Here is a 24184-nt window from a genome sequence, read left to right on the forward strand (position 1 = left end):
TGCATTTGCAAGGTTCTGTGAAAAAGTTTCAGCTTTTATTTAACTTTTACGCCCTGAACAATATATCACGAGTTCATCAAGTTCTTTTTTTAAGGGAGTAGCAGCCTTGTCACCTGACCTTAATACAGCTCACTGATTCGCTAAAATGGACTTATCGGCTTCTGTTCACAAACAATAAGAATGCTTGACGGCTTCTGCTGTGAAACGTGAACTCGTGAAACCTTGAAAGTGGACAATACAGGCTTTTTTTTCCAAAACGTATTTAGGGATCAGATGTGGCGCCATATGTGGAGAATAATGCAAGGAACTCACACACATATACACACACACTATCAACAAAATTAAATTTTGAACTTTCCCTACTGTACAGACTGTATTCAGTTCAGAAATGTACGCAAAATAATGCACATCAAATTGGACAATGCCTCATTACCTCTTTATCGCTTTTAGTATTTTATTCACCTTGGGGGTCTTGCCTTCCTAATAAGTCATTTGATTTATTTGTTACATTTTATTAATGAATTAATTATTTTATTAATTATAATCCATCCATATCAGCAGCATAGTCTAATAACTCTATGTTTATCTGGATTAAGGACATTAGTGCACACTAGGTCATGGGTGAGAGGGCAGAGGAAGTCCTTACTAAAGCGTACTTGGCATCTGGATGGAGGCCCTTGTAGACGGCTAACATCCACTCGGGTTCTTTAGGAGTGTCATTGAAGAGAAACGCCTCTTTACTCAGATCCAGCTCCTGGAAACTACAGACGGAAAACAGCAGGGACTCAGAAACACTGATCTGCTCAACTTCATTGCTGTTTAGGTTCATATAAATACAATAATGTGGAGTCTTACCCCACGAGGTAAAAGTCTGGAGGAGTGGCTGTGGACGCCAGCCATGGACTGAGACTTTCCTTTGGATTCTGCCCATTCACATTGTAAGTGCCCAAGAAAAAGCTGTTGGCATACAGTCAGAGAGAAGCTGTCAGTATAAATTAAGAAACATCTCACATACTGAAACCTCACAATCAGCCTGGGAGAACTTCTACAAAGATCAAAATGAAACAGGCATACAAAAAAAAGCAATTCCTACACATGAGACTGTATATAACACAGTTTTATTTTGAAATGACTATGCTTATGATTGCAAATGGGAACAACATCACTGTGTGTATGAACAGTGTTCATGCATGTGCAGCTGTAGGACAGGTTTCCATCCAAAAGGGGGCACCGCTGACACAGTACTGCAACTGTCCTTAAAAATACATTGAACTGAAATCTAGAAATGTAAATCAAAAGTGACAGTAAAGACACTTATAATGTATAAAAAAATGTATTTTCAAACTAATATAAAAATGCAATTAGAAGCACAAAAACGTCTGAAGGCTGAAATGCAGGGCTCTAATTAACAATATGTCACTTTAATAACTCACAAAATGCCATTTCTGTTTGCATATTGTGAAATGTAGGCCACATTGGACCACGGAGGCCTCCGAAAGGCAGCAGATGCAAATGTTAAAATCAGTGCATGCAGCATGACATAACAGGCAAATGTTAACATCAAGCATGACTGGCACCCAACCGCACCTGTAGGTCTTGATGTAGGTGTAGGCGTCCTCGTTCTTGAGGAGCTCACACTTGATGAGGTTATCCCGCAGGCCGAACTGGGGCATGCCGAGCATCTGGGATTTATTTGCCAGGATGGGCTGCGAGTTTCGGATCAGGTCATCTCTCACCTCACTTTTCACTCTCTCCTGACTGAAACCAAACCAACAAAGTGCTTTAAGACAGAAATACTAATACTTTGATTCAGTTAGGATGCATTAAATGAATCAAAGGTACCAATAAAGGCATGTTTAATGTTGAAAAAGGTTTCTATTTCAAATAAATGCTGTTCTTTACTTTCTATTAATCGAAGAATACAGAAAAAAAAGGATCATGGTTTCCATAAAAATATTCAGCAGCACATCAGACTGATGCTGAAAATTCAGCGTTGATCACGGCAATGAATTACTTTTTAATATATTCACATAGAAGACAGTTATTTTAAATTGTAATAATATTTCACAATATTTTAATCAAATAAATGTAGCCTTAGGGAGCATAAGAGACTTCTTTTAAAGAGATGTTAATACGGTGTCAAATTGTTAATCAAACTTTTCTCTTAAAAATGCAAACAGGTGAGGGGGAAATAGGTGAGAACATTGCATGGATTGGGGGCATGCTTCACACAGAATTTCTTTTAAAGATATTTGCTTTACATGCCTTTTTGTAGTTACTTCAGGGCATTTTTATTACCGTATAAGTTAGAATATATTTGTTGAGCTGAAACAACGAATCGATTTAATCGATTAAAATCGATTATTAAAATAGTTGTCAACTCATTTAGTCATCGATTAGTTGCTAAATAACTTTTATTTGCCGTAAGCGGCTCATTTCGTGCATATTTCAAATCTGCGGTGACCAAAGTGTGGCAGTAATGAGCCACCGGAGGTTTTACTCAGCCAGTACAACAGGAGAAGTAGTGAATAGCCAATAGCTGGCCTCGTTTTATGTCACGTGCTTCCCGAACAGCGTCTCTGCAGCATTCAGTGTGATGTGGGAGCATTTTACTTTGAGCCTTCAAAAAAGAAGAGTAACCTGTAAACTCTGCACTACTGAACTGTTTAAGGGGACGTTCACACATCGTGTCTTTTGCGCGCTCATGTTCGTTATTTCCAACACCGCACCGCATCGAGTTAAAACCATAGACTGTATAAAAACATGGACGTAGTGTCCGTGACGTCACCCGTAGTCTCCTGAAGTGTGTTTTTGAAGCCTAAAGTGTGTAGTAGCGCCATCTTGGCAGCGCGTCACCGCGCGACTCTCCCGGACAATCAAAAATGGGCAAAAAGGCACGAGCTAGTTGCTGAAAGCCACACCCACACAGCACGACGGCAGTGTCAGCAGCGGCAATCCACCTGTCACTCAAGTGGCTACGCCCTTAATTATGCAGAACTTTAAGTCTTAATATAATTTAAACGGATGAGTTATAAAAAAATTCACCCCCCTCACAGTTGTCATGAAGGGCAAAATTAGATACTTAGACCAAAATCATTTTTTGAACCAGGCTGTAAACATGTTTTTTCCTGCTGTAAAGTTGGGCATTTTAACATGGGGAGTCTATGGGACTGACTCCCTTTTGCAGCCAGCCTCAAGCGGCCAGTCGATGAATTGCAGTTTTAGTCACTTCCTTATTGGCCTCACGAGAGAGAGCGGGAGGTTGGCGCTCGGTTAAAACATTTAAACTTTTCAGAATGCCGCAAGCACACCGCGGGTCATGTGACAAGAACTAACCAATCAGCTTCATCCTTTTCCGTAACAACGTTAAAAGCTCAGTCAAGATGAAAGGAACAGCTGATCATAGTTGTATATCGATTTCCATTTTGAAATAAATTTAGTAGCAGAGCTACTGCAAGCGATTTTTTGAGCTGCAAATCCATTTATCCTTTGCTGAACTTTCCGCGTCTTCAAGGAGAGAGCACGTCATGGTTGCTTATCAAAGGCAGACGCCTCAGGGGCGCTTCTGCCCGAGCGCTTTTGAAAGAAGGAGAAAGCGGTGCGCCTAGCGTTTTCCACACGTTTTTAGGCGCGATTTGTGAACGGCCCCTAAGACTTTCATTTGTGCAGATTCTCCAGTACAATGTTGTTTGCAAATGTTTAGTCGTAAAAGCTGATAACATTGCTTTTTAACAGTTAACATTTAAAGCTTTACAAACATGTTCTGTGATCAGTTTGTCGTTTACCAGTTCAAAATTCAGTCGTGCAGCCTAATTATGACTGAAGGAGAGAGGTAAATGTTTAAAGATATTTGAAATGCACTTTTTTTCTAAGTATTCACTGCTCTTTTTCACACAGCAGGTTTTTTGTGTGTGTCCAATTTTTTTTTCTGGACAACCTTCTGATGGATTTTACTTTAAATTGTGAGTTCCATTCAGGTTTCATGCCATTGGCACTTTTTTCGAAGGATTGTTTACAATTTCACAGCAAAAGCTATAAAGATGTTTCCCAGTAAATAATAAAATACAATGCACTGCAATTTTATTGTTTTATCCTTATTCTTCGTGAAAATATGTTCTGAAAGATTCCTTAATAAGCTTTGTTCGGGATGTTAAACTACTTTAGGAGCTCTAAGGACTGCCATGGTGAAAACATTATTTTAAATCTCCTTGTGAAATTTGCTAGAGTATGGGTCAGTGTTCTGATTGCAGAAGAGTTCAACAAAAGGATTACTAACACAATAAAACAACTCCAGGTATATTTTTGATGAGGATATGACCATGCAAAATGGTTAAAATCTCTTAAAAATCTATGCTGAAGGATAAAGACCATTTATTAATAATTTACTTGAGGAAAAAATGAAAAAAAAAAACTAAAATATAAGTACATAAACCGATTAATCGTAAAAATAATCGACAGATCAATCGATTATCAAAATAATCGCTAGTTGCAGCCCTATATATTTGGTCAAAATCCCATGATGTTATAAAAGATGAAGTGCTAAGCAGACTATTTAAGACAGCACTGGCTAATTAGACGGCTATGCTGATCTTAAATGAAAAAATGTTTGCCCTCTCACTCATCACATCATTCATCACATCTCAGACCTCAAATACATAAAATATTACTCTTTTTAGGCCAGTAGCCCAGGTTTAACATAGTAAATACTAAACTGAACAATCAAATTTAAAAATACCACATAGAATTAAGTCATTCATTCAGAAATAGTGAGTGGTTTTCTCTTTTTTTGTTGTTTGATGCATTAATGAAAAAATATTAATAAAAAAGACAGCAACAGTTTATTAGGCTGCTGTCACTTTAAGAACAAATGTCTAATATCTGACCTAACATTCTGATAAACATACAATTTTCTCCTACCTGTTTACATTCGCACAGAACATGAGAGACTGTGCTTTAACGAATACTCTAGCCAATGGCACATTTTGGCATAACTGTCTGTATTTGACCATTAAAGTGCAAAAAAAAGAAAAATAACTGAATTTGGGATCACATGCTGTCTGAGAGAGCCGGCTTTCTGTATGTGTGTCCACTTTATTGCGGCTTATTGTACTGAGTACAGAAGCTGATTTTACCATCACACACATCCCATTCTTTATTTTCTCATTCAAGTATGTTTCTTTAATACTCTAAAAAGCCAAAAGCATTCAGTACTACAGCAAAGTAAAAAAATATAAAACTTAAAATTGAAATTTGTGAAATAAGTAGAAGACAAAACTGCAATTCATATTGGAATCGATTTTTTTCTTCCACCCATATGATGAAACAAGCAACATTTTATATAAAATAAAATAAAAATACAAATAAAAAGTAATTAACGCATATAAACCAGTGCTGTCAATCAATTAAAAAAATTACTACCGTATTTTCCGGACTATAAGTCACACTTTTTTTCATAGTTTGGCTGGTTCCGCAACTTATAGTCAGGTGCGACTTATCTATAAAAATTAATTTGACATGAACATAGAGAAATGAACCAAGAGAAAACATTACCGTGTACAGTCACCAGAGGGCGCTCTATACTGCTCAGTGCTCCTGTAGTCTACACTGAAGACATAGAGCGCCCTCTCGCGGCTGTAGACGGTAATGTTTTCTCTTGGTTCTTGGTTCTAAATAAATGTGACTTATAGTCCAGTGCGACTTATATATGCTTTAGGGCTGTAGCTATCGAATATTTTAGTAATCGAGTGTTCTACCAAAAATTCCATCGATTAATCGAGTAATCGGATAAAATGTGTTTTTGCTTAATTAAAGTATGCAAGAGAAAATAAGACTCCTGGGTCTTGTGACGGTCCCGGAGGGAAGGCACGTTCAACATGGACATTAATACGCACAAACACACACCGAGACTGTTTGGTGATACAAGAGTTTATTGTAATTAAATTAAAATTAAATTAAATTTATGTATTTAGCAGACACTTTTATCCAAAGCGACTTACAGTGCATTCAGGTTATCAATTTTTACCTATCATGTGTTCCCAGGGAATCGAACCCCCAACCTTGCGCTTGATATCGCAATGCTCTACCAATTGAGCTAATGATCAGAGAGTGAATGAAATACCTGTAAACTATGTGTATTGTTCCCGTGTAGCGTTTGTCCCGTGATTTTTAGAGTCCTGGTAAGAAACAATGGCAGGAATTATTGGTTCCACTTAGGGTGGGAATCTACCATGTATTAATTGAGCGTGGGGGTTTCAAGGGCAACGTGGCCGAGTTGTTGCTGTTATTTCCTGTTTAATGTGAACGAATTAATAACATCAATGTAGATTTATTAAGTAGAACATCATGCCAATATGTTTCTTTCAGACTCTGTATATTTAAGGGAACATGTGTAAAGTGTTTTCTGTGAGTTTGTCCCTCCACATGTGGTAATGGCCACCAGTATAAATGTGAATGTCTTTGTAATGGAAGGTAGTCTGTGTTTTTTTCTGCAGTGGAGAGTGTGGCCTGAGGGTTGCAGGTATTTTATTCACTCTCTGATCAATAATTACAATAAACTCTTGTATCACCAAACAGTCTCGGTGTGTGTTTGTGCGTATTAACGTCCATGTTGAACGCGCGGTCCCTTGGTGACTTAAAAATGAAAAAAGTTTCCTTTTTTAGAAAAAAAATATTTTTATTTTTTAAATGCATAGAATGCAATGCATACATCAAAAATAAAACATTTAATTATTACACATTGTTTCTCTGTCTGTACTTGTACTGTGAACAATGACAAGAAAGTTGACAGATGAATTAAGTGCATTTAAGTGCCATTCAGTTGAGCTTTTAAATAAAGCATTTTCTGAGACGCACATTAAACATAAAACATTAATTTAATTTATCTTTTAATTATTGATTATTAACTTTTTGGTAAACAAATGGCATTTACTATTAAATATAAAACATGGAAGAAATGTTGTGATTAAACCTTAAAAAAAAAAATAATGTTTGATTTTTTTTTTGTAGTAGGCTATGTACATTCTGCTGAACAATAGTCTTTAACCGGACTTTTATTTTGACGGGTTGACGTACCTCTACAGTTCTGTGTATGTGATGTGACGCTAGTTTTACTCAAATCAAACGGTCAAATGCTCAAGAAGTGACTGTCAGAGCAGTTCTGGAGATGTTGTTCATGTGTTCACGTCCTTAGTGAGACAGCAGACGCTAAAATCACCGGAGCATCATGCGCGCTTCAGTGTGTGTTAATAAAGGAAGACGCGCTTCTGTTCCATTCATTAACACAGACACGCAGAACATGCAGGATTCGTATTTAAATAGACTGTTCCGGCTTAATATTTACAGATATTATCGTGATTTGATGTAAGTGCAATTACCTATTTTTGATTAATTCCTTAAAATTTGGCAAATTCCGTGCCATTCCGCGTTTAACTGTAAATTCCGTTTTTATGACTGGATTCCGGGATTCCCTCCGCGTTTTCTGCATCACGGAAATCATAGGGTCCTAGTTGTGGTATGCCAGCTCTATCTTGCAATGGACACATGCCACGATGTTCTCTTTACGTTTGCACGCGCCCTCAAATCAAAACACTGCTGACTCCTTGCAGTATGAGATTTCGGACTCAGCGCTTGTGTCTCCTTCCGCTTTGTGGGTGACGTAAACGTGTTGTGTCACATTAAAAATCATTGAGAAAGAACCTGACGTGAGTTTTAAAATAAATTAAAAGAGGCTTCGAGGCAGAGGAATTTGCCTCGATTATTTTTTGTAATCGAGTTACTCGAGTTATTAGAGGAATCTTTTCAGCCCTAATATGCTTTTTTCCTTGTCGTGCCGTATTTTTGGACTGATGTGTCTTAAAGTTAGGTGCGACTTATAGTCCGAAAAATGCGGGTAATTAAGATTTTTTTTCTGAAATTAACCGCGATTAATCCCATCTTTAATTTAAATACTTTCACACTGCAATAATTTCACATTCAATCTTCAGATCAATCTACAAACAACATAAAGACAGTATATACAACCCGAATTCCGGAAAAGTTGGGACGTTTTTTAAATTTTAATAAAATGAAAACTAAAGGAATTTCAAATCACATGAGCCAATATTTTATTCACAATAGAACATAGATAACGTAGCAAATGTTTAAACTGAGAAAGTTTACAATTTTATCCACTTTATTAGCTCATTTAAAATTTAATGCCTGCTACAGGTCTCAAAAAAGTTGGCACGGGGGCAACAAATGGCTAAAACAGCAAGCAGTTTTGAAAAGATTCAGCTGGGAGAACATCTAGTGATTAATTAAGTTAATTGATATCAGGTCTGTAACATGATTAGCTATAAAAGCTTTGTCTTAGAGAAGCAGAGTCTCTCAGAAGTAAAGATGGGCAGAGGCTCTCCAATCTGTGAAAGACTGCGTAAAAAAATTGTGGAAAACTTTAAAAACAATGTTCCTCAACGTCAAATTGCAAAGGCTTTGCAAATCTCATCATCTACAGTGCATAACATCATCAAAAGATTCAGAGAAACTGGAGAAATCTCTGTGCGTAAGGGACAAGGCCGGAGACCTTTATTGGATGCCCGTGGTCTTCGGGCTCTCAGACGACACTGCATCACTCATCGGCATGATTGTGTCAATGACATTACTAAATGGGCCCAGGAATACTTTCAGAAACCACTGTCGGTAAACACAATCCGCCGTGCCATCAGCAGATGCCAACTAAAACTCTATCATGCAAAAAGGAAGCCATATGTGAACATGGTCCAGAAACGCCGTCGTGTCCTGTGGGCCAAGGCTCATTTAAAATGGACTATTTCAAAGTGGAATAGTGTTTTATGGTCAGACGAGTCCAAATTTGACATTCTTGTTGGAAATCACGGACGCCGTGTCCTCCGGGCTAAAGAGGAGGGAGACCTTCCAGCATGTTATCAGCGTTCAGTTCAAAAGCCAGCATCTCTGATGGTATGGGGGTGCATAAGTGCATACGGTATGGGCAGCTTGCATGTTTTGAAAGGCTCTGTGAATGCTGAAAGGTATATAAAGGTTTTAGAGCAACATATGCTTCCCTCCAAACAACGTCTATTTCAGGGAAGGCCTTGTTTATTTCAGCAGGACAATGCAAAACCACATACTGCAGCTATAACAACAGCATGGCTTCGTCGTAGAAGAGTCCGGGTGCTAACCTGGCCTGCCTGCAGTCCAGATCTTTCACCTATAGAGAACATTTGGCGCATCATTAAACGAAAAATACGTCAAAGATGACCACAAACTCTTCAGCAGCTGGAAATCTATATAAGGCAAGAATGGGACCAAATTCCAACAGCAAAACTCCAGCAACTCATAGCCTCAATGCCCAGACGTCTTCAAACTGTTTTGAAAAGAAAAGGAGATGCTACACCATGGTAAACATGCCCCGTCCCAACTATTTTGAGACCTGTAGCAGAAATCAAAATTGAAATGAGCTCATTTTGTGCATAAAATTGTAAACTTTCTCAGTTTAAACATTTGCTATGTTATCTATGTTCTATTGTGAATAAAATATTGGCTCATGTGATTTGAAAGTCTTTTAGTTTTCATTTTATTAAAATTTAAAAAACGTCCCAACTTTTCCGGAATTCGGGTTGTATTTAATATATGTTTAATGCTATCTTTTTTCTATACGAACACTACTGATGTCTCTATAAAATAGTTACCCCCCTAATATTTAACCATTGGTAATTTATTTGCATAGGTTATTAGTAGTTTATTTAACTGCTATTACTTTAAGAGTTGCTGCTGCTGTACATGACATGGATTTAACAATCCCTGTACTCTCATCTCTCTTTTACCTTTTCTGACCCAATTCAGGTCTTAAAGTCTCTAATAATGAGCTAACGGAGCTAAAATGGGTGTGTTAGATGATGCACATAGTTTTATTTACGCTTTGATATGAAATGCATGAAATGGGGTGGTGTTGGCACAGTGGATAAGACACATTCCTTTGGTGTGAGAGACCTAGGTTCGAATCCACTGTGTGACACCAATGTGTCCCTGAGCAAGACACTTAACCCCTAGCTGCTCCAGAGGCATGCAACCTCTGACATATATAGCAATTGTAAGTCGCTTTGGATAAAAGTGTCAGCTAAATGAATAAATGTAAATGATACAGGCTACAGCGTGCCGGCACCATTGTGAATGCAACTGAAGAGCATGTGCTATGAGCACAGTATTGCTTCTGCGCTCGTTTGACTAATGCCTGAAGTGAAGTAAAGTTGGAGTCCGCGTCCGAAACGTCACTAAAATGAACATAATGTGAAAGTATTATTTTAATGTACAGTATTAAGATTTTTGGTTAAATATGACTTTACACTCTCTTCTCACAACTCATACTTTTAATTATGTTTTAATTAACTAACAAACAGATTTTTATTAACTTAACTTCAAAAAACAAAACCATAGTGATCATTTTATACTGGGTAAGAATGTTTAAAATAATGCTAAAAGAGAATAAATTTATCTTTGATAAAATATGACACATCTTTGTAGATGTGAGCTGACATGACACCGGTTTAATTGTTGTGACGTTGTTGACACTGTTTGTTGTGTTGTGATCATGTTTTAATGACTGAAAATTTGTCTGCAAATTGTCGCCATGAATCACTACACATTAAATAAAATAACTGAAAAAGATCTGCACACTGTTATTGTCCCTTTATTCAAAATTTTTTTTTAAAAAGGAACGTTTGGGTTGAAGAACCTTCGTCAGGCAAACGCACCGTTGCCGTCTTTTCTCTATTATTTGATGTACCTTTTGATTTTGCACCTGGCCAAGACGTTTTTAGATGTGCATACTTTGACCCTTTCTTTATACATTAAATAAAACACAATTAACTGTGCCAATTCATGTTTTGAAAACATATTTACTCTAACTGAAAATATACTGTAAGTCTAGTAGCTAGTTTGGTTTCTGGTATCAGGCAGCAGTGATTTGGTCAAAATCAATAGGACAGTCTACTAAAACTGATCGACGAGCTTGAGTCTGGCCCACAGGCTGACAGCTGACAGGCCTGGTTTAAATCAGGAACAGCCAGGAGAAGCAGAACTGTGAGAACTATATATATAGTGTGTGTGCATTTATGAAAACAACATAAAAATGAGCTGAGCTAACTGTGTCTGCAATAAAGTGGGGAATGTACCTGTCATGCACGCTGTCTCTGGTCCGCTCGTCCTCTGTCTTCTGTCCGCTGTTGTTGGCTGCGTGTGGTCTTTCTGCAAAGGTGGAGACAGATTTCACAGACAAAGCTCAACTCAGATTAGTCTACAGCATTGCATAAACAGCACTTAAAACGCAAGTCAGATATCTCATCATTTCAGGGGAGAGTCCTACAGCTCTTTTCTAGCACTCAAATTCCTGATCGTATCAAAAGTGAGTTTGTTACAGCCGTTTGTCAGAAATCTCCTCTGATAACAAGTGGAGCAGAACAGGTCAAAGTTCCACAGCTCAATCATGAATCAGAAGTCATGAGGCTGCAGAAAAGAGGAATGTAGGAGGAAACCAAAACAAACATAAGCTTCCTCAAAACTATTTCATCCCGGGCAGGAAATTTCAAAGGAAAGGTTTGGCAACAATGGTTTCTGCATTAACACAAAGTTCAGTAACATATCCTTTATACAGCTTTGACTGGCTAATACTGGCCTGTGGGCAGCACACTGCACTATGCTGGCGCCCGAGCTACATGTTTCAATGCTAATGAAGAAAGACATAGCCAGAAACATAAAAACTTGATTAAAGTCAGCATGAAATGAAAATTTACAATACAATTTATTTGTGCATTAGTTCCTTTTTTACTGTGTAATGTTTAACTGTAATGGTTAATTTCATAACTGGACCTTTTGAAACAATCTATTACACTCGGATGTCCAAATATAGAAGAAATATTCAAGATCTGTAGTTACTTCCGTTTCATTGCAATTATAATAAACTAAATAGACACACCTGCCCATTAGGTGTTTGCCTAAACACTTGGATATTATACATTTATTTCTGATGAATGCATTGTTGTTGTTGTTTTTTTTTTTTTTACCTTGGAATGGACTAGAAACCCTGCTTAAATCTCAAAAAGGCACTCATAAATTACAAGTGCTGGTCATATTATTTGAATATCATTAAAAAGTTGATTTATTTCACTAATTCCATTCAAAAAGTGAAAGTTGTATATTATATTCATGCATTACACACAGGCTGATATATTTCAAATGTTTATTTCTTTTAATTTTGATGATTATAGCTGACAACAAAGGAAAATCCCAAGTTCAGTATCAGAAAATTTGAATATTGTGAAAAGGTTCGATATTGAAGACACCTGGTGCCACACTCTAATCAGTTAATTAACTCAAAACACCTGCAAAGGCCTTTAAATGGTCTCTCAGTCTAGTTCTGTAGGCTACACAATCATGGGGAAGACTGCTGACTTTACAGTTGTCCAAAAGACGACCATTGACACCTTGCACAAGGAGGGCAAGACACAAAAGGTCATTGCAAAAGAGGCTGGCTGTTCACAGAGCTCTGTGTCCAAGCACATTAACAGAGAGGCGAAGGGAAGGAAAAGATGTGGTAGAATAAAAAGTGTACAAGCAATAGGGATAACCGCACCCTGGAGAGGATCGTGAAACAAAACCCATTCAAAAATGTGGGGGAGATTCACAAAGAGTGGACTGCAGCTGGAGTCAGGGCTTCAAGAACCACTACACACAGACGTATGCATGACATGGGTTTCAGCTGTCGCATTCCTTGTGTCAAGCCACTCTTGAACAACAGACAGCGTCAGAAGCATCTCGCTTCAAAAAGGACTAGACTGCTGTTGAGTGGTCCAAAGTTAAGTTCTCTGATGAAAGTAAATTTTGCATTTCCTTTGGAAATCAGGGTCCCAGAGTCTGGAGGAAGAGAGGAGAGGCACACAGTGCAAGTTGCTTGAGGTCCAGTGTAGAGTTTCCAAACTCAGTGATGGTTTGGGGTGCCATGTCATCTGCTGGTGTTGGTCCACTGTGTTTTCTGAGGTCCAAGGTAACACAGTTATATACCAGGAAGTTTTAGAGCACTTCATGCTTCCTGTTGCTGACCAACTTTATGGAGATGCAGATTTCATTTTCCAACAGGACTTGGCACCTGCACACAGTGCCAAAGCTAACAGTACCTGGTTTAAGGACCATGGTATTGCTGTTCTTAATTGGCCAGCAAACTCGCCTGACCTTACTGTGAAGAGGAAGATGCAATATGCTAAACCTGAGAATACAGAAGAGCTGAAGGCCACTATCAGAGCAATCTGGGCTCTCATAACACCTGAGCAGTGCCACAGACTGATCGACTCCATGCCACGCCGCATTGCTGCAGTAATTCAGGCAAAAGGAGCCCAAACTAAGTATTGAGTGCTGTACATGCTCATACTTTTCATGTTCATACTTTTCAGTTGGCCAAGATTTCTAAAAATCCTTTCTTTGTATTGGTCTTAAGTAATATTCAAATTTTCTGAGATACAGAATTTGGGATTTTCCTTAGTTGTCAGTTATAATCAACAAAAGTAAAAGAAATAAACATTTGAAATATATCGGTCTGTGTGTAATGAATTAATATACAAGTTTCACGTTTTGAATGGAATTAGTGAAATAAATAAACTTTTTGATGATATTCTAATTATATGACCAGCACCTGTAGAAAGTGAGGAGACATCAGTCCAAAAAAAAATAATAATTATATATATACACATACAGTGGTGTGTAAAAGTGTTTGCCCCCTTCTGATTTCTTATTTATTTGCATGTTTGTCACACTTTAATGTTTCAGATCATCAAACAAATGTAAATATTAGTAAGAGATGTAAACACTACATGCAGTTTTTAAATGAAGATTTTTATTATTAAGGGAAAACAAAATCCAAAACTACATGGCCCTGTGTGAAGAAGTATTTGCCCCCTTGTTAAAACTGTGGTTTATCAAACCTGAGTTCAGTTTCTCTAGCCACACCCAGGCTTGATTACTGTCACACCTGTTCACAATAGTCATTTTTCAAATCGTCATATCGTCAGCCCGTGAGATAGACGATACACGATAGTATCGTGCATAGGTGGAGTAAGAGAGAGACTCTTTGTTCTTGTCATAGCAGAACTATTTGGTGTTTTAAACCGCTCAGGTGCGCGCAAGTGAGCGCAAGTGAGCCTATGGAATAACCAATAATTGAAAAAAAATACTTTCAAACATACTGATAATAAACTAATGTTAAATATAAAATACTGTCATAAAAAATGGGAGGTACGTGGTCATCTGCTCAGAGCCTCCGCGCACACTCTCCGATGATTTTTATGTCACGCCTACCTAGCGGTCCTTAGCGGACACGCGGAAGCTCCGCACGCCACATGACGAGAGCGACACATTAAACTCAGTCAATGAGGGCTTGTTTAAAATCTTGCACATATATAAGACGTTCAGATTACTTAAAGTGCAATGAAATAACTTATATCTGCAGATGATGTACGTCTGTTTGTGGTTGGAGACTTCTTCACCCGCTACAGGCTTATCCTCTTTTGAGCGCGCATGTGTGTGTGTGTGTGTGTGTGTGTGTGTGCGTGCGTGCGAAATGCAGTGCTGAGGTGAAATAACTGGGCAGTTTGATAGCCGAAATATAATAGGCTGCCTAATAAAAATAACAATTATAATAATAATAATTATTATTATTATAATTTAATACATTAATAGGACAATGAGCCTAATATCGTCTTGACCATCGACAGAGACATCTGCTTATGTCGATATCTCTGACTATCGTCGATAGTTCACAATCAAGAAATCTCTTAAATAGGATCTGCCTGACAAGGTGAAGTAGACCAAAAGATCCTCAAAAGCTAGACATCATGCCGAGATCCAAAAAAAATTCAGAAACAAATGAAAAAGAAAGTAATTGAGATCTATCAGTCTGAAAAAGGTTATAAAACCATTTCTAAAGCTTTGGGACTCCAGCGAACCAAAGTGAGAGCAATTATTCACAAATGGCAAAAGCATGGAACAGTGGAGAACCTTCCCAGGAGTGACCGGCCGACCAAAATTACCCCAAGAGCACAGCAACGACTCATCCAAGAGGTCATAGAAGACCCCACAACAACATCCAAAGACCTGCAGGCCTCCCTTGCCTCAGTTAAGGTCAGTGTTCATGACTCCACCATAAGAAAGAGACTGGGCAAAAATGGTCTGCATGGCAGAGATCCAAGACGAAAACTGCTGCTGAGCAAAAAGAACATAAAGGCTTGTCTCAGTTTCACCAGAAAAAATCCTGATGATCCCCAAGACTTTTGGGAAAATACTCTGTGGACTGACGAGACAAAAGTTTAACTTTTTGGTAGGCGTGTGTCCCATTACGTCTGGCATAAAAGTAACACCGCATTTCAGAAAAAGAACATCATACTGTACAAAGAGTAAAATATGTTGGTGGTAGTGTGATGGTATGGGGCTGTTTTGCTGAAATAAATGGAACCATGAATTCTGCTGTTTACCAAAAAATCCTGAAGGAGTATATCCAGCCATCTGTTTGTGACCTCAAGCTGAAGCAAACTTGGGATCTGCAGTAGGACAATGATCCAAAACACACCAGCTAGTCCACTTCTGAATGGCTGAAGAAAAACAAAATGAAGACTTTGGAGAGGCCTAGTCAAAGTCTGATCTGAATCCGATTGAGATGCTTAAAAAGGCAGTTCATGCTCGAAAAACCTCCAGTGTGGGTGAATTACAACACTTCTGCATAGATGAGTGGACAAAAATTCCTCCTCAGCGCTGTAACAGACTCATTGCATGATATCGCAAGCGCTTTATTCGCAGTTGTTGGGTTTGGGTTGGGTTGGGTTTAGGGGGCAAACACTTCTACACAGGCCCATGTAGTTTTGGATTTTGTTTTCCCTTAATAATAAAAACTTTCATTTAAAAAAACATGTATTTACTTGTGTTATCTTTTTTACTAAAATTAAAATTTGTTTGATGATCTGAAACATTAAAGTGTGACAAACATAAAAAAAACAAGAAATCAGGAAGGGGGCAAACACTTTTACACACTACTGTAATTACACGTTCTACCAAAGATTTTAAGTTAAAAAAATTGAATCCAGTATTATATTGTAACTGTATCCAATGTCTCACAAAGACTGTAAAAATTCTATTTTATTTGATACAAACATTTTCATTACAAAAATGTATATCATATTAAGTTACAATACTACCAGAACAATTGAATTTAAAAGTTGAATAGAACAATTTACAAGAGTATCTTGAGCATCAATGGGAACTAGAAATGGAATTCAATTAAATCTTATTTTGAATCCTAGGTTTTGTGGGATGTAATTGGTTTTTAATTAATTAATTATTATTTTTATCCCTGTGGTGTGACAACAAATATTGAGTGAAAGTGCAAATATTAGAGAATTAGACAGATGTTTAATATAAAAATATATGATAAAATAATAATAATATATAAAATACTTCCATATGTGTGGAATGATGTCACAAAGCAGGCCACTACAGTCAACTACCCCATAATACTTAATAGTGTTAGTGATAAACAAGCAGATAATCAGAAACAAATAAAGATATTAGCAAATACATAGAAATTAACACTTTATAACCCTGCCAGGCTTTCACCTCTACATCCATACAGTACACATGATCAATTCCTTTATGTTTCTATTTCAAATCCTATCTAGTCAGCATTTCTGAGCAGTTCATGTTTTCTTAATGTAAGAATATTCGAGTATTTTTGTTGCTTTAGGAGTCAGATTCTCGCCGTCCAGAAGTGCCCTCTAGGTAGGCAGCTCACTAGGGCTTGAGTCTATCACAATAAAACACACTTCACTGAGACAAACCAGAAGAACCCGAGTTATTTTATGTCTACTCGGAGTGTTCCTGTCAAACAATAGAAAAGACGTTTGTATTTATATACATAATGACATATCTATAACGTTGTCGGTTTACTTTGTTTAAATTTATATCTAACCGAGAACACTTTTCTTACCATTTAATCCAGTCGTATGAGACATCAACCTGTTTTTTGCATTCTGACTGTAGTTACACCGTCACGGAGCGATTCCAGTTCATTTGACACTAAATAGCTTTTGGCACAGAGCGCTACTATGCTGAAGGTCATGAATATTAATGCAGTCATTCTGACGTCGCCTCGTAAACTTCCCCTAGCGTCCAGCCACACGAGTCTTCACAAGCGCTTAATTAACAATGTCAGCTTTGCAGCCAATCAAATAAGGCCGTTGGCGTGACGTCCCATTCCGATTATTATTCATGAGCACAGCCTTCGCCACAGTAGCATTCGTCATGACGAAGCTTGCAGACTAGAGCGGTGTAACACAAAGCAATCGATTGAGAATTAGACTCGACTAGCTAATAATATTTTCACAACTTTTATAAAATAACATAATGTAAAGACAATGCTATTCATAATAAACAACACCGAGATTCCAGTCCAACAATATATCCAGTGCTATCTTCCTTCCAACTGTAATACAACTATAATGCAAATATGAATTCTGAGAACAATGAGGACAGTGCTGTTACTGTCATCTAAAACTTTTATTAAAACTACCAAAAACTATTTTTGTTAATTGAAATAATTCTGAAATATGATCAAATGCAATCCTAAAATTGTATAAAATAAAGCTATATATATATATATATATATATATATATATATATATATATATATATATTCCGTAAAAGTTGGGACGTTTTTTAAATTTTAATAAAATGAAAACTAAAGGAATTTCAAATCACATGAGCCAATATTTTATTCACAATAGAACATAGATAACGTAGCAAATGTTTAAACTGAGAAATTTTACACTTTTATCCACTTAATTAGCTCATTTAAAATTTAATGCCTGCTACAGGTCTCAAAAAAGTTGGCACGGGGGCAACAAATGGCTAAAAAAGCATCTAGTGATTAATTAAGTTAATTGATATCAGGTCTGTAACATGATTAGCTATAAAAGCTTTGTCTTAGAGAAGCAGAGTCTCTCAGAAGTAAAGATGGGCAGAGGCTCTCCAATCTGTAAAAGCCTGCGTAAAAAAATTGTGGAAAACTTTAAAAACAATGTTCCTCAACGTCAAATTGCAAAGGCTTTGCAAATCTCATCATCTACAGTGCATAACATCATCAAAAGATTCAGAGAAACTGGAGAAATCTCTGTGCGTAAGGGACAAGGCCGGAGACCTTTATTGGATGCCCGTGGTCTTCGGGCTCTCAGACGACACTGCATCACTCATCGGCATGATTGTGTCAATGACATTACTAAATGGGCCCAGGAATACTTTCAGAAACCACTGTCGGTAAACACAATCCGCCGTGCCATCAGCAGATGCCAACTAAAGCTCTATCATGCAAAAAGGAAGCCATATGTGAACATGGTCCAGAAGCGCCGTCGTGTCCTGTGGGCCAAGGCTCATTTAAAATGGACTATTTCAAAGTGGAATAGTGTTTTATGGTCAGACGAGTCCAAATTTGACATTCTTGTTGGAAATCACGGACGCCGTGTCCTCCGGGCTAAAGAGGAGGCAGACCTTCCAGCATGTTATCAGCGTTCAGTTCAAAAGCCAGCATCTCTGATGGTATGGGGGTGCATAAGTGCATACAGTATGGGCAGCTTGCATGTTTTGGAAGGCTCTGTGAATGCTGAAAGGTATATAAAGGTTTTAGAGCAACATTATGCTTCCCTCCAAACAACGTCTATTTCAGGGAAGGCCTTGTTTATTTCAGCAGGACAATGCAAAACCACATACTGCAGCTATAACAACAGCATGGCTTCGTCGTAGAAGAGTCCGGGTGCTAACCTGGCCTGCCTGCAGTCCAGATCTTTCACCTATAGAGAACATTTGGCGCATCATTAAACGAAAAATACGTCAAAGACGACCACGAACTCTTCAGCAGCTGGAAATCTATATAAGGCAAGAATGGGACCAAATTCCAACAGCAAAACTCCAGCAACTCATAGCCTCGATGCCCAGACGTCTTCAAACTGTTTTGAAAAGAAAAGGAGATGCTACACCATGGTAAACATGCCCCGTCCCAACTATTTTGAGACCTGTAGCAGAAATCAAAGTTGAAATGAGCTCATTTTGTGCATAAAATTGTAAACTTTCTCAGTTTAAACATTTGCTATGTTATCTATGTTCTATCGTGAATAAAATATTGGCTCATGTGATTTGAAAGTCTTTTAGTTTTCATTTTATTAAAATTTAAAAAAACGTCCCAACTTTTCCGGAATTCGGGTTGTATATAAAATAATAAAAAATGACAAAAACATAAAAATTCTAACAAAATATCAATTCAAAATATGAAAACTATATCAGTATGTAAGCAATATTAGAGCAACACTGTTAATGGTTAATAAAAGGATGATTGCTGAGATTTCTACAGGAGATACAGATGATTATTAATGATCTCACAAGCTTGTGGTTTCGCCGAGGTAATAAAACAGAGCTGATGACGCAGTGCTGGCATGTGGATGTACTGGTCTGTTTACTAAAACAACTTCATGAAAACTGAAAGAACGAAGGCCGTCACTTCTGTAAAGCCCTGTTCACACCAAGATTGAAATTCTCCAGCTCTTTAGAGCAGGATGGATTCTGATTGGCTGTAAATGTTAGTATCATTCATCAGCTGGAAAAAATCGTTCTGAAAATGACTCCAATGACATTGTTCCTCTGTGCCTTTATCGTTATAGTTGTGGTTTGGACTCTACTATTCTTAAATATTGAGAATCATTTTAGAACTATATTTTTAGCGTTATCATGTTTGGTGTGAACGGACCTTTAAGGGTTTCAGTGTTTGGATGATTCATAGAGACCACTGTAGAGTAAGCAAATATACAGTTTTTATAACCAATTAACACAGAGCAGAGACATACCACAGGTCCGTGTCAAACCTGCTTTGTGGACTTTTGTAACGTTTTCCCAAAAAAGACTTTTCTTCTTGTGGAGTTTGTAAAACAGGCATATTCATTTGCAATGATGTGTTACATTTGAAGAATGCAATGCTTACCCGATTTAAAATGACCAGCTCTACACAAAAGCATCTAAATAAGTTCTCATGCTCCACCGGAGTCTTTGCACCATCTTCTCAGGATATGAGTGGCAGTACATAGTGTTGTGAACATGTTTAACTGCTATTTTTGTAAAGCTTTTTTATGAGGCTAATTCCTGTGGTGGCTGAATGCAATGCTTACCTGATTTCTTCATTTGACTCATCTTGACAGTCGTCGATGCAATTGACTTTCTTAATGATCGAGCTCCTTTTGACATCTTACGGTATTTAGTTAGCCAGTCAAATTTCGGTTCTTCCTTCGGATACTGCTCACAGACATCTGAAATTTTAAAAGACTCATTTATTTCTTACATTTTTTTGCATAGATGAATTAAACCTCCAGTTTCAGGATAAAACATAAGTGGTAAATACATAGAAAAAATAATGATACGAATACACAAGTCTCACTCTTCTAAGAACATTACATTTAGCAGACTCTTTTATCCAAATCGACTTATAGGGCATTCAGGCTATACATTTTCTTTTATTTGTTTTACCAGTATGTGTGTTTCCTGGGAATTGAACCCATGACCACTTGCGCTGCTAACACAATGCTCTACCACTGAGCCACAGGAACGAGAACAGTATTCATTTCAATGTATATTCAGAGAAAGGCAAAGAGGAACTGTATTTTTCTTCTTTCCTTTGCAGCCGTTCTCTCTCTCAAAACTATTAGCCACAAATTTCACACTAACTTCAACATCTAATCACACAGACGATCTCTAACTTCCCTTTGCAAGCAAGTGCCTACTGGCGTCTGAGTTTCTATATGACCACAAATGATCTACAACCGTTTTGCCGCTTACCTTGCAAATTTCTATTATTCTTCCGGTTAATAAGCACATCTGCTGAGTCCCTGATACTCGCCATCAGCACTCAAGCGATGAAGGTCCTTGTGGCATTTGTTAACCACCACTTAGCCTGAGCATATTTCCTCTTCAGACCTTGTTGATTTCAGTTCGAGATGTCAGATGAAATTACTTTCAAGCGTTCATCTTTAAATCATGAAAATGCACTGTAGATCCACAAATCCTTAACGCAAAGAACAAACAGCTGCTTATTCTGTGTGTTAAAAGCCACAAACTGAACAGAAGCAGACAACCTTCTATTTTGAACTCAAACTCCGCCTCACACCTTCTGTTCCGCAATCTTAGTCTCTTTCCCTCGTGTCTTCCTTATTTGTTAGATTTAGCTGTTGTTTGAGACTTGAGCAAACTGGCTGCTTAGCTTCTACAGATCGCAGTTCATTTTGTGAAGATATATATATATATATATATATATATATATATATATATATATATATATAGCACTTGTAGGTTGTATAGCTGGGCTTCCTTGTTACTATGCAATGATTCCAAAAATACCAGTATTTTTTCCAGGTAAATGACAGAACCAGTCAGCCGATGTCTTTCACTTTTAAACAACTTTGCTCGATCTGAATGGATTTCAGAATTTTGTTAGCATGAATGGAAACATGTTTGACAGGTTGGCTATGGATGGTATCAATGGAAAGTTATCTTCTGCATCACTGCATTGTGGATTCCCCTTCTACTCAACACGAAGGACCACATAGCTCTACACAAAACCATCTAAGTATGACTAAATGTGTTCTCATGCAAAAGTATTGGGGTCAGTAAGATTTTTTTAATGTTTTTGAAATAACTATTTTCTGCTCACCAAGGTTTCATTTATCTGATTAAAAATACTGTGAAATCAATAATATAGTGAAATATTATTACAAATTTAAATAACATTATTCCCCATTTGAATGTATTTTAAAACTGAATTTATTCTTGTGTCTCTTACCACTCCATGCCCGATTGACTTCGCTGAGGAAGAGACGGGTTTGAGAACCAAAGGGTAACTTCAGCTCCAACTCCTCTTCAAAAAAAGTCACTCGTACCCGAGTATCTGCACCTTTGTAATAAGTAAACTAGCTATTAAAACAGTCCTGAGATACACTGAATATTGATGCATTGATATGTACTGTAACTTTGATGCAAACACTACTGCAGCTGTTGATATATAATATAAATGCTCACCAACAACAGCAAGCTCATCTGGAGATGAAACTGTGAAGATATCAGATAGATCCATTAAATCCATTCACCATGAAAACATGCTTTCACTTAATATTAACTAAATAATTCCTTCAACATTTACCTTCAACAACTGAGAAGTCATAAGAAATGGGTATGATTTCATCCAGTCTGACATCATCACCAGTGATGGCCATTCTTCGATGGGAATATATGAATAACCTGAGAAATAAAAGGAACAGAACATATTGAAAGTCTGCAAACACAACATTAGTTTTATAAACTTATTGTCTTTTAGATTTTTGTAACATGCTGTTGATAAAAGTCAGTAACATAATAATAATAATAAAAAAATAATAATTAATAAAGCCTTTTTTTGGTTGTTTTCCAGAAGAGCAATTTAAATGTATATTCCCAGATATGAAATATGGTCTATTTTGCAAACATTCCCATTTTTTTTCTTAGTTATGTGAACATAAATTTGATCATTTTGCAACATTATGGGAATGCTAACTCTAGCTTATGGCTGTGCAGTTGTTGTTGCTAGGAAACATTTGTTTTGTTTACTGTGTTGAGACATGCTGAAGCTGCGTTTAGTCTCGTACTGTATCACATACCTTTATCAGTGTCGTGTGCTTGCTTAGCCATTTGTTGTGATAAACATTAAAGTGTGTTCAGCTGAATTGAATTTCCGTTTTGTCAAGCGGTATAAAAAAGGTTAGTATATCACGTCAGCCCTCGTGTGAGACCTTGCTTCACTTCGGTTTCAGTTTTAATGACCAACTCTTACTATGTGTTTCCAGATCCCTACTATTACTACCACTCACAAACCACACATCACACACTATAGGTAGCGCAATCCTAACAACCTGCACACTTTGCCAATGTCTGCTAATACACTACTTTCTTTTTCTGTTTGTCTCTGGAATTGCCAGTCTGCTGTAAACAAAGCCGATTTCATTACATCACTCAACCTCACCTGAGGAGGGTACTCCCCTAGTTATGCTTGGAGATTTCAACATGCACCTAGATAAACCTCTGTATGCTGATTTCCACACTCTGCTTGCCTCTTTTTGATCTCAACCGAGTGTCAACTACTGCTACTCACAAATCAGGCAACCAACTGGACCTTATTAACACATGACACTGCTCTGCTGATCATGTTATGGTTACTCCACTGCACACGTCGGATCACTTCCTCCTCACTTTTAACCTTAACATGGTTCCAGCTCAACACATACCCCTACACATGTCATCTTTCGACGTAACCTACGCTCACTCTCACCCTCCCGGCTATCTGTATGGTTTCATCTTCGCTTCCTCCCCTAAACAGTTACCATCTCTTGATGCTGACAGTGCTACTGATACTTTCTGCTCCACTCTCAAATCTTGTTTAGACACTGTCTGCCCCTTCACATCCTTCTCTTTACTCTCTGAGGCAGAAGTCTCTAAACTAATCCTTTCTAATCATCCTACTTCTTGTCTGCTTGATCCTATTCCATCTCATCTCCTTCAAGCCATTTCTCCTGCAGTTGTACCTGCACTCACTCACATCATCAACACTTCCCTCCACACTGGTGTTTTCCCCTCAACATTTAGACAGTCTCGTATGACCCCATTACTTAAGAAACCCACCCTTAACCCAACTCTTTTAGAGAACTATGGACCGGTTTCCCTTCTTCCTCTCATTGCTAAAACACTTGAACGAGCTGTGTTCAACCAAGTCTCTGCCTTTCCCACACAGAACAAACCTCATTGACAGCAACCAATCTGGCTTCAGAAGTGGACTGAGACTGCCTTGCTGACTAAGACCGACAAGGGAGGCTTCCAAATCTTGCAGGATCTGTCTGCTGGTTTTGACAGGGTTAACCACCATATCCTCCTGTCAACCCTACTGACAAAGGGAATCTCAGGAACCGTACTCCAGTGGTCTGAGTCTTAGCCTTTCAGATAGGTCCTTCAAGGTATCTTGGAGAGGTGAGGTGAGGTGTCCAAGTCGCAACATCTAACTACTGGGATGCCTCAGGGCTCTGTCCTTGGACCACTTCTC

The 24184-nt window shown here is 37.8% G+C and overlaps 1 protein-coding gene across 4 annotated transcripts in view; it reads right to left on the bottom strand.

Annotated features, from left to right (window-relative positions):
- inpp5b (inositol polyphosphate-5-phosphatase B) overlaps window positions 1-24184 on the bottom strand; it is a 39747-nt gene that overhangs the window by 13381 nt on the left and 2182 nt on the right. The window contains exons 3-10 of one of the 4 annotated variants that reach the window (XM_059567271.1): window positions 22259-22356; window positions 22138-22167; window positions 21902-22006; window positions 20238-20375; window positions 11169-11241; window positions 1588-1758; window positions 856-957; window positions 647-761 (exon numbers count right to left, since the gene is read on the bottom strand). In XM_059567271.1, the coding sequence (XP_059423254.1) occupies window positions 647-761; window positions 856-957; window positions 1588-1758; window positions 11169-11241; window positions 20238-20375; window positions 21902-22006; window positions 22138-22167; window positions 22259-22356 (832 nt within the window). Of the gene's footprint in view, window positions 1-646; window positions 762-855; window positions 958-1587; window positions 1759-11168; window positions 11242-17017; window positions 17157-20237; window positions 20376-20901; window positions 21311-21901; window positions 22013-22137; window positions 22168-22258; window positions 22357-24184 lie in introns of those variants that run through there. The other 3 variants (XM_059567270.1, XM_059567272.1, XM_059567273.1) reach the window with 3 other exon arrangements.

Source organism: Carassius carassius, chromosome 15 (assembly GCF_963082965.1).
Source record: "Carassius carassius chromosome 15, fCarCar2.1, whole genome shotgun sequence".
Classification (NCBI taxonomy): domain Eukaryota; kingdom Metazoa; phylum Chordata; class Actinopteri; order Cypriniformes; family Cyprinidae; genus Carassius; species Carassius carassius.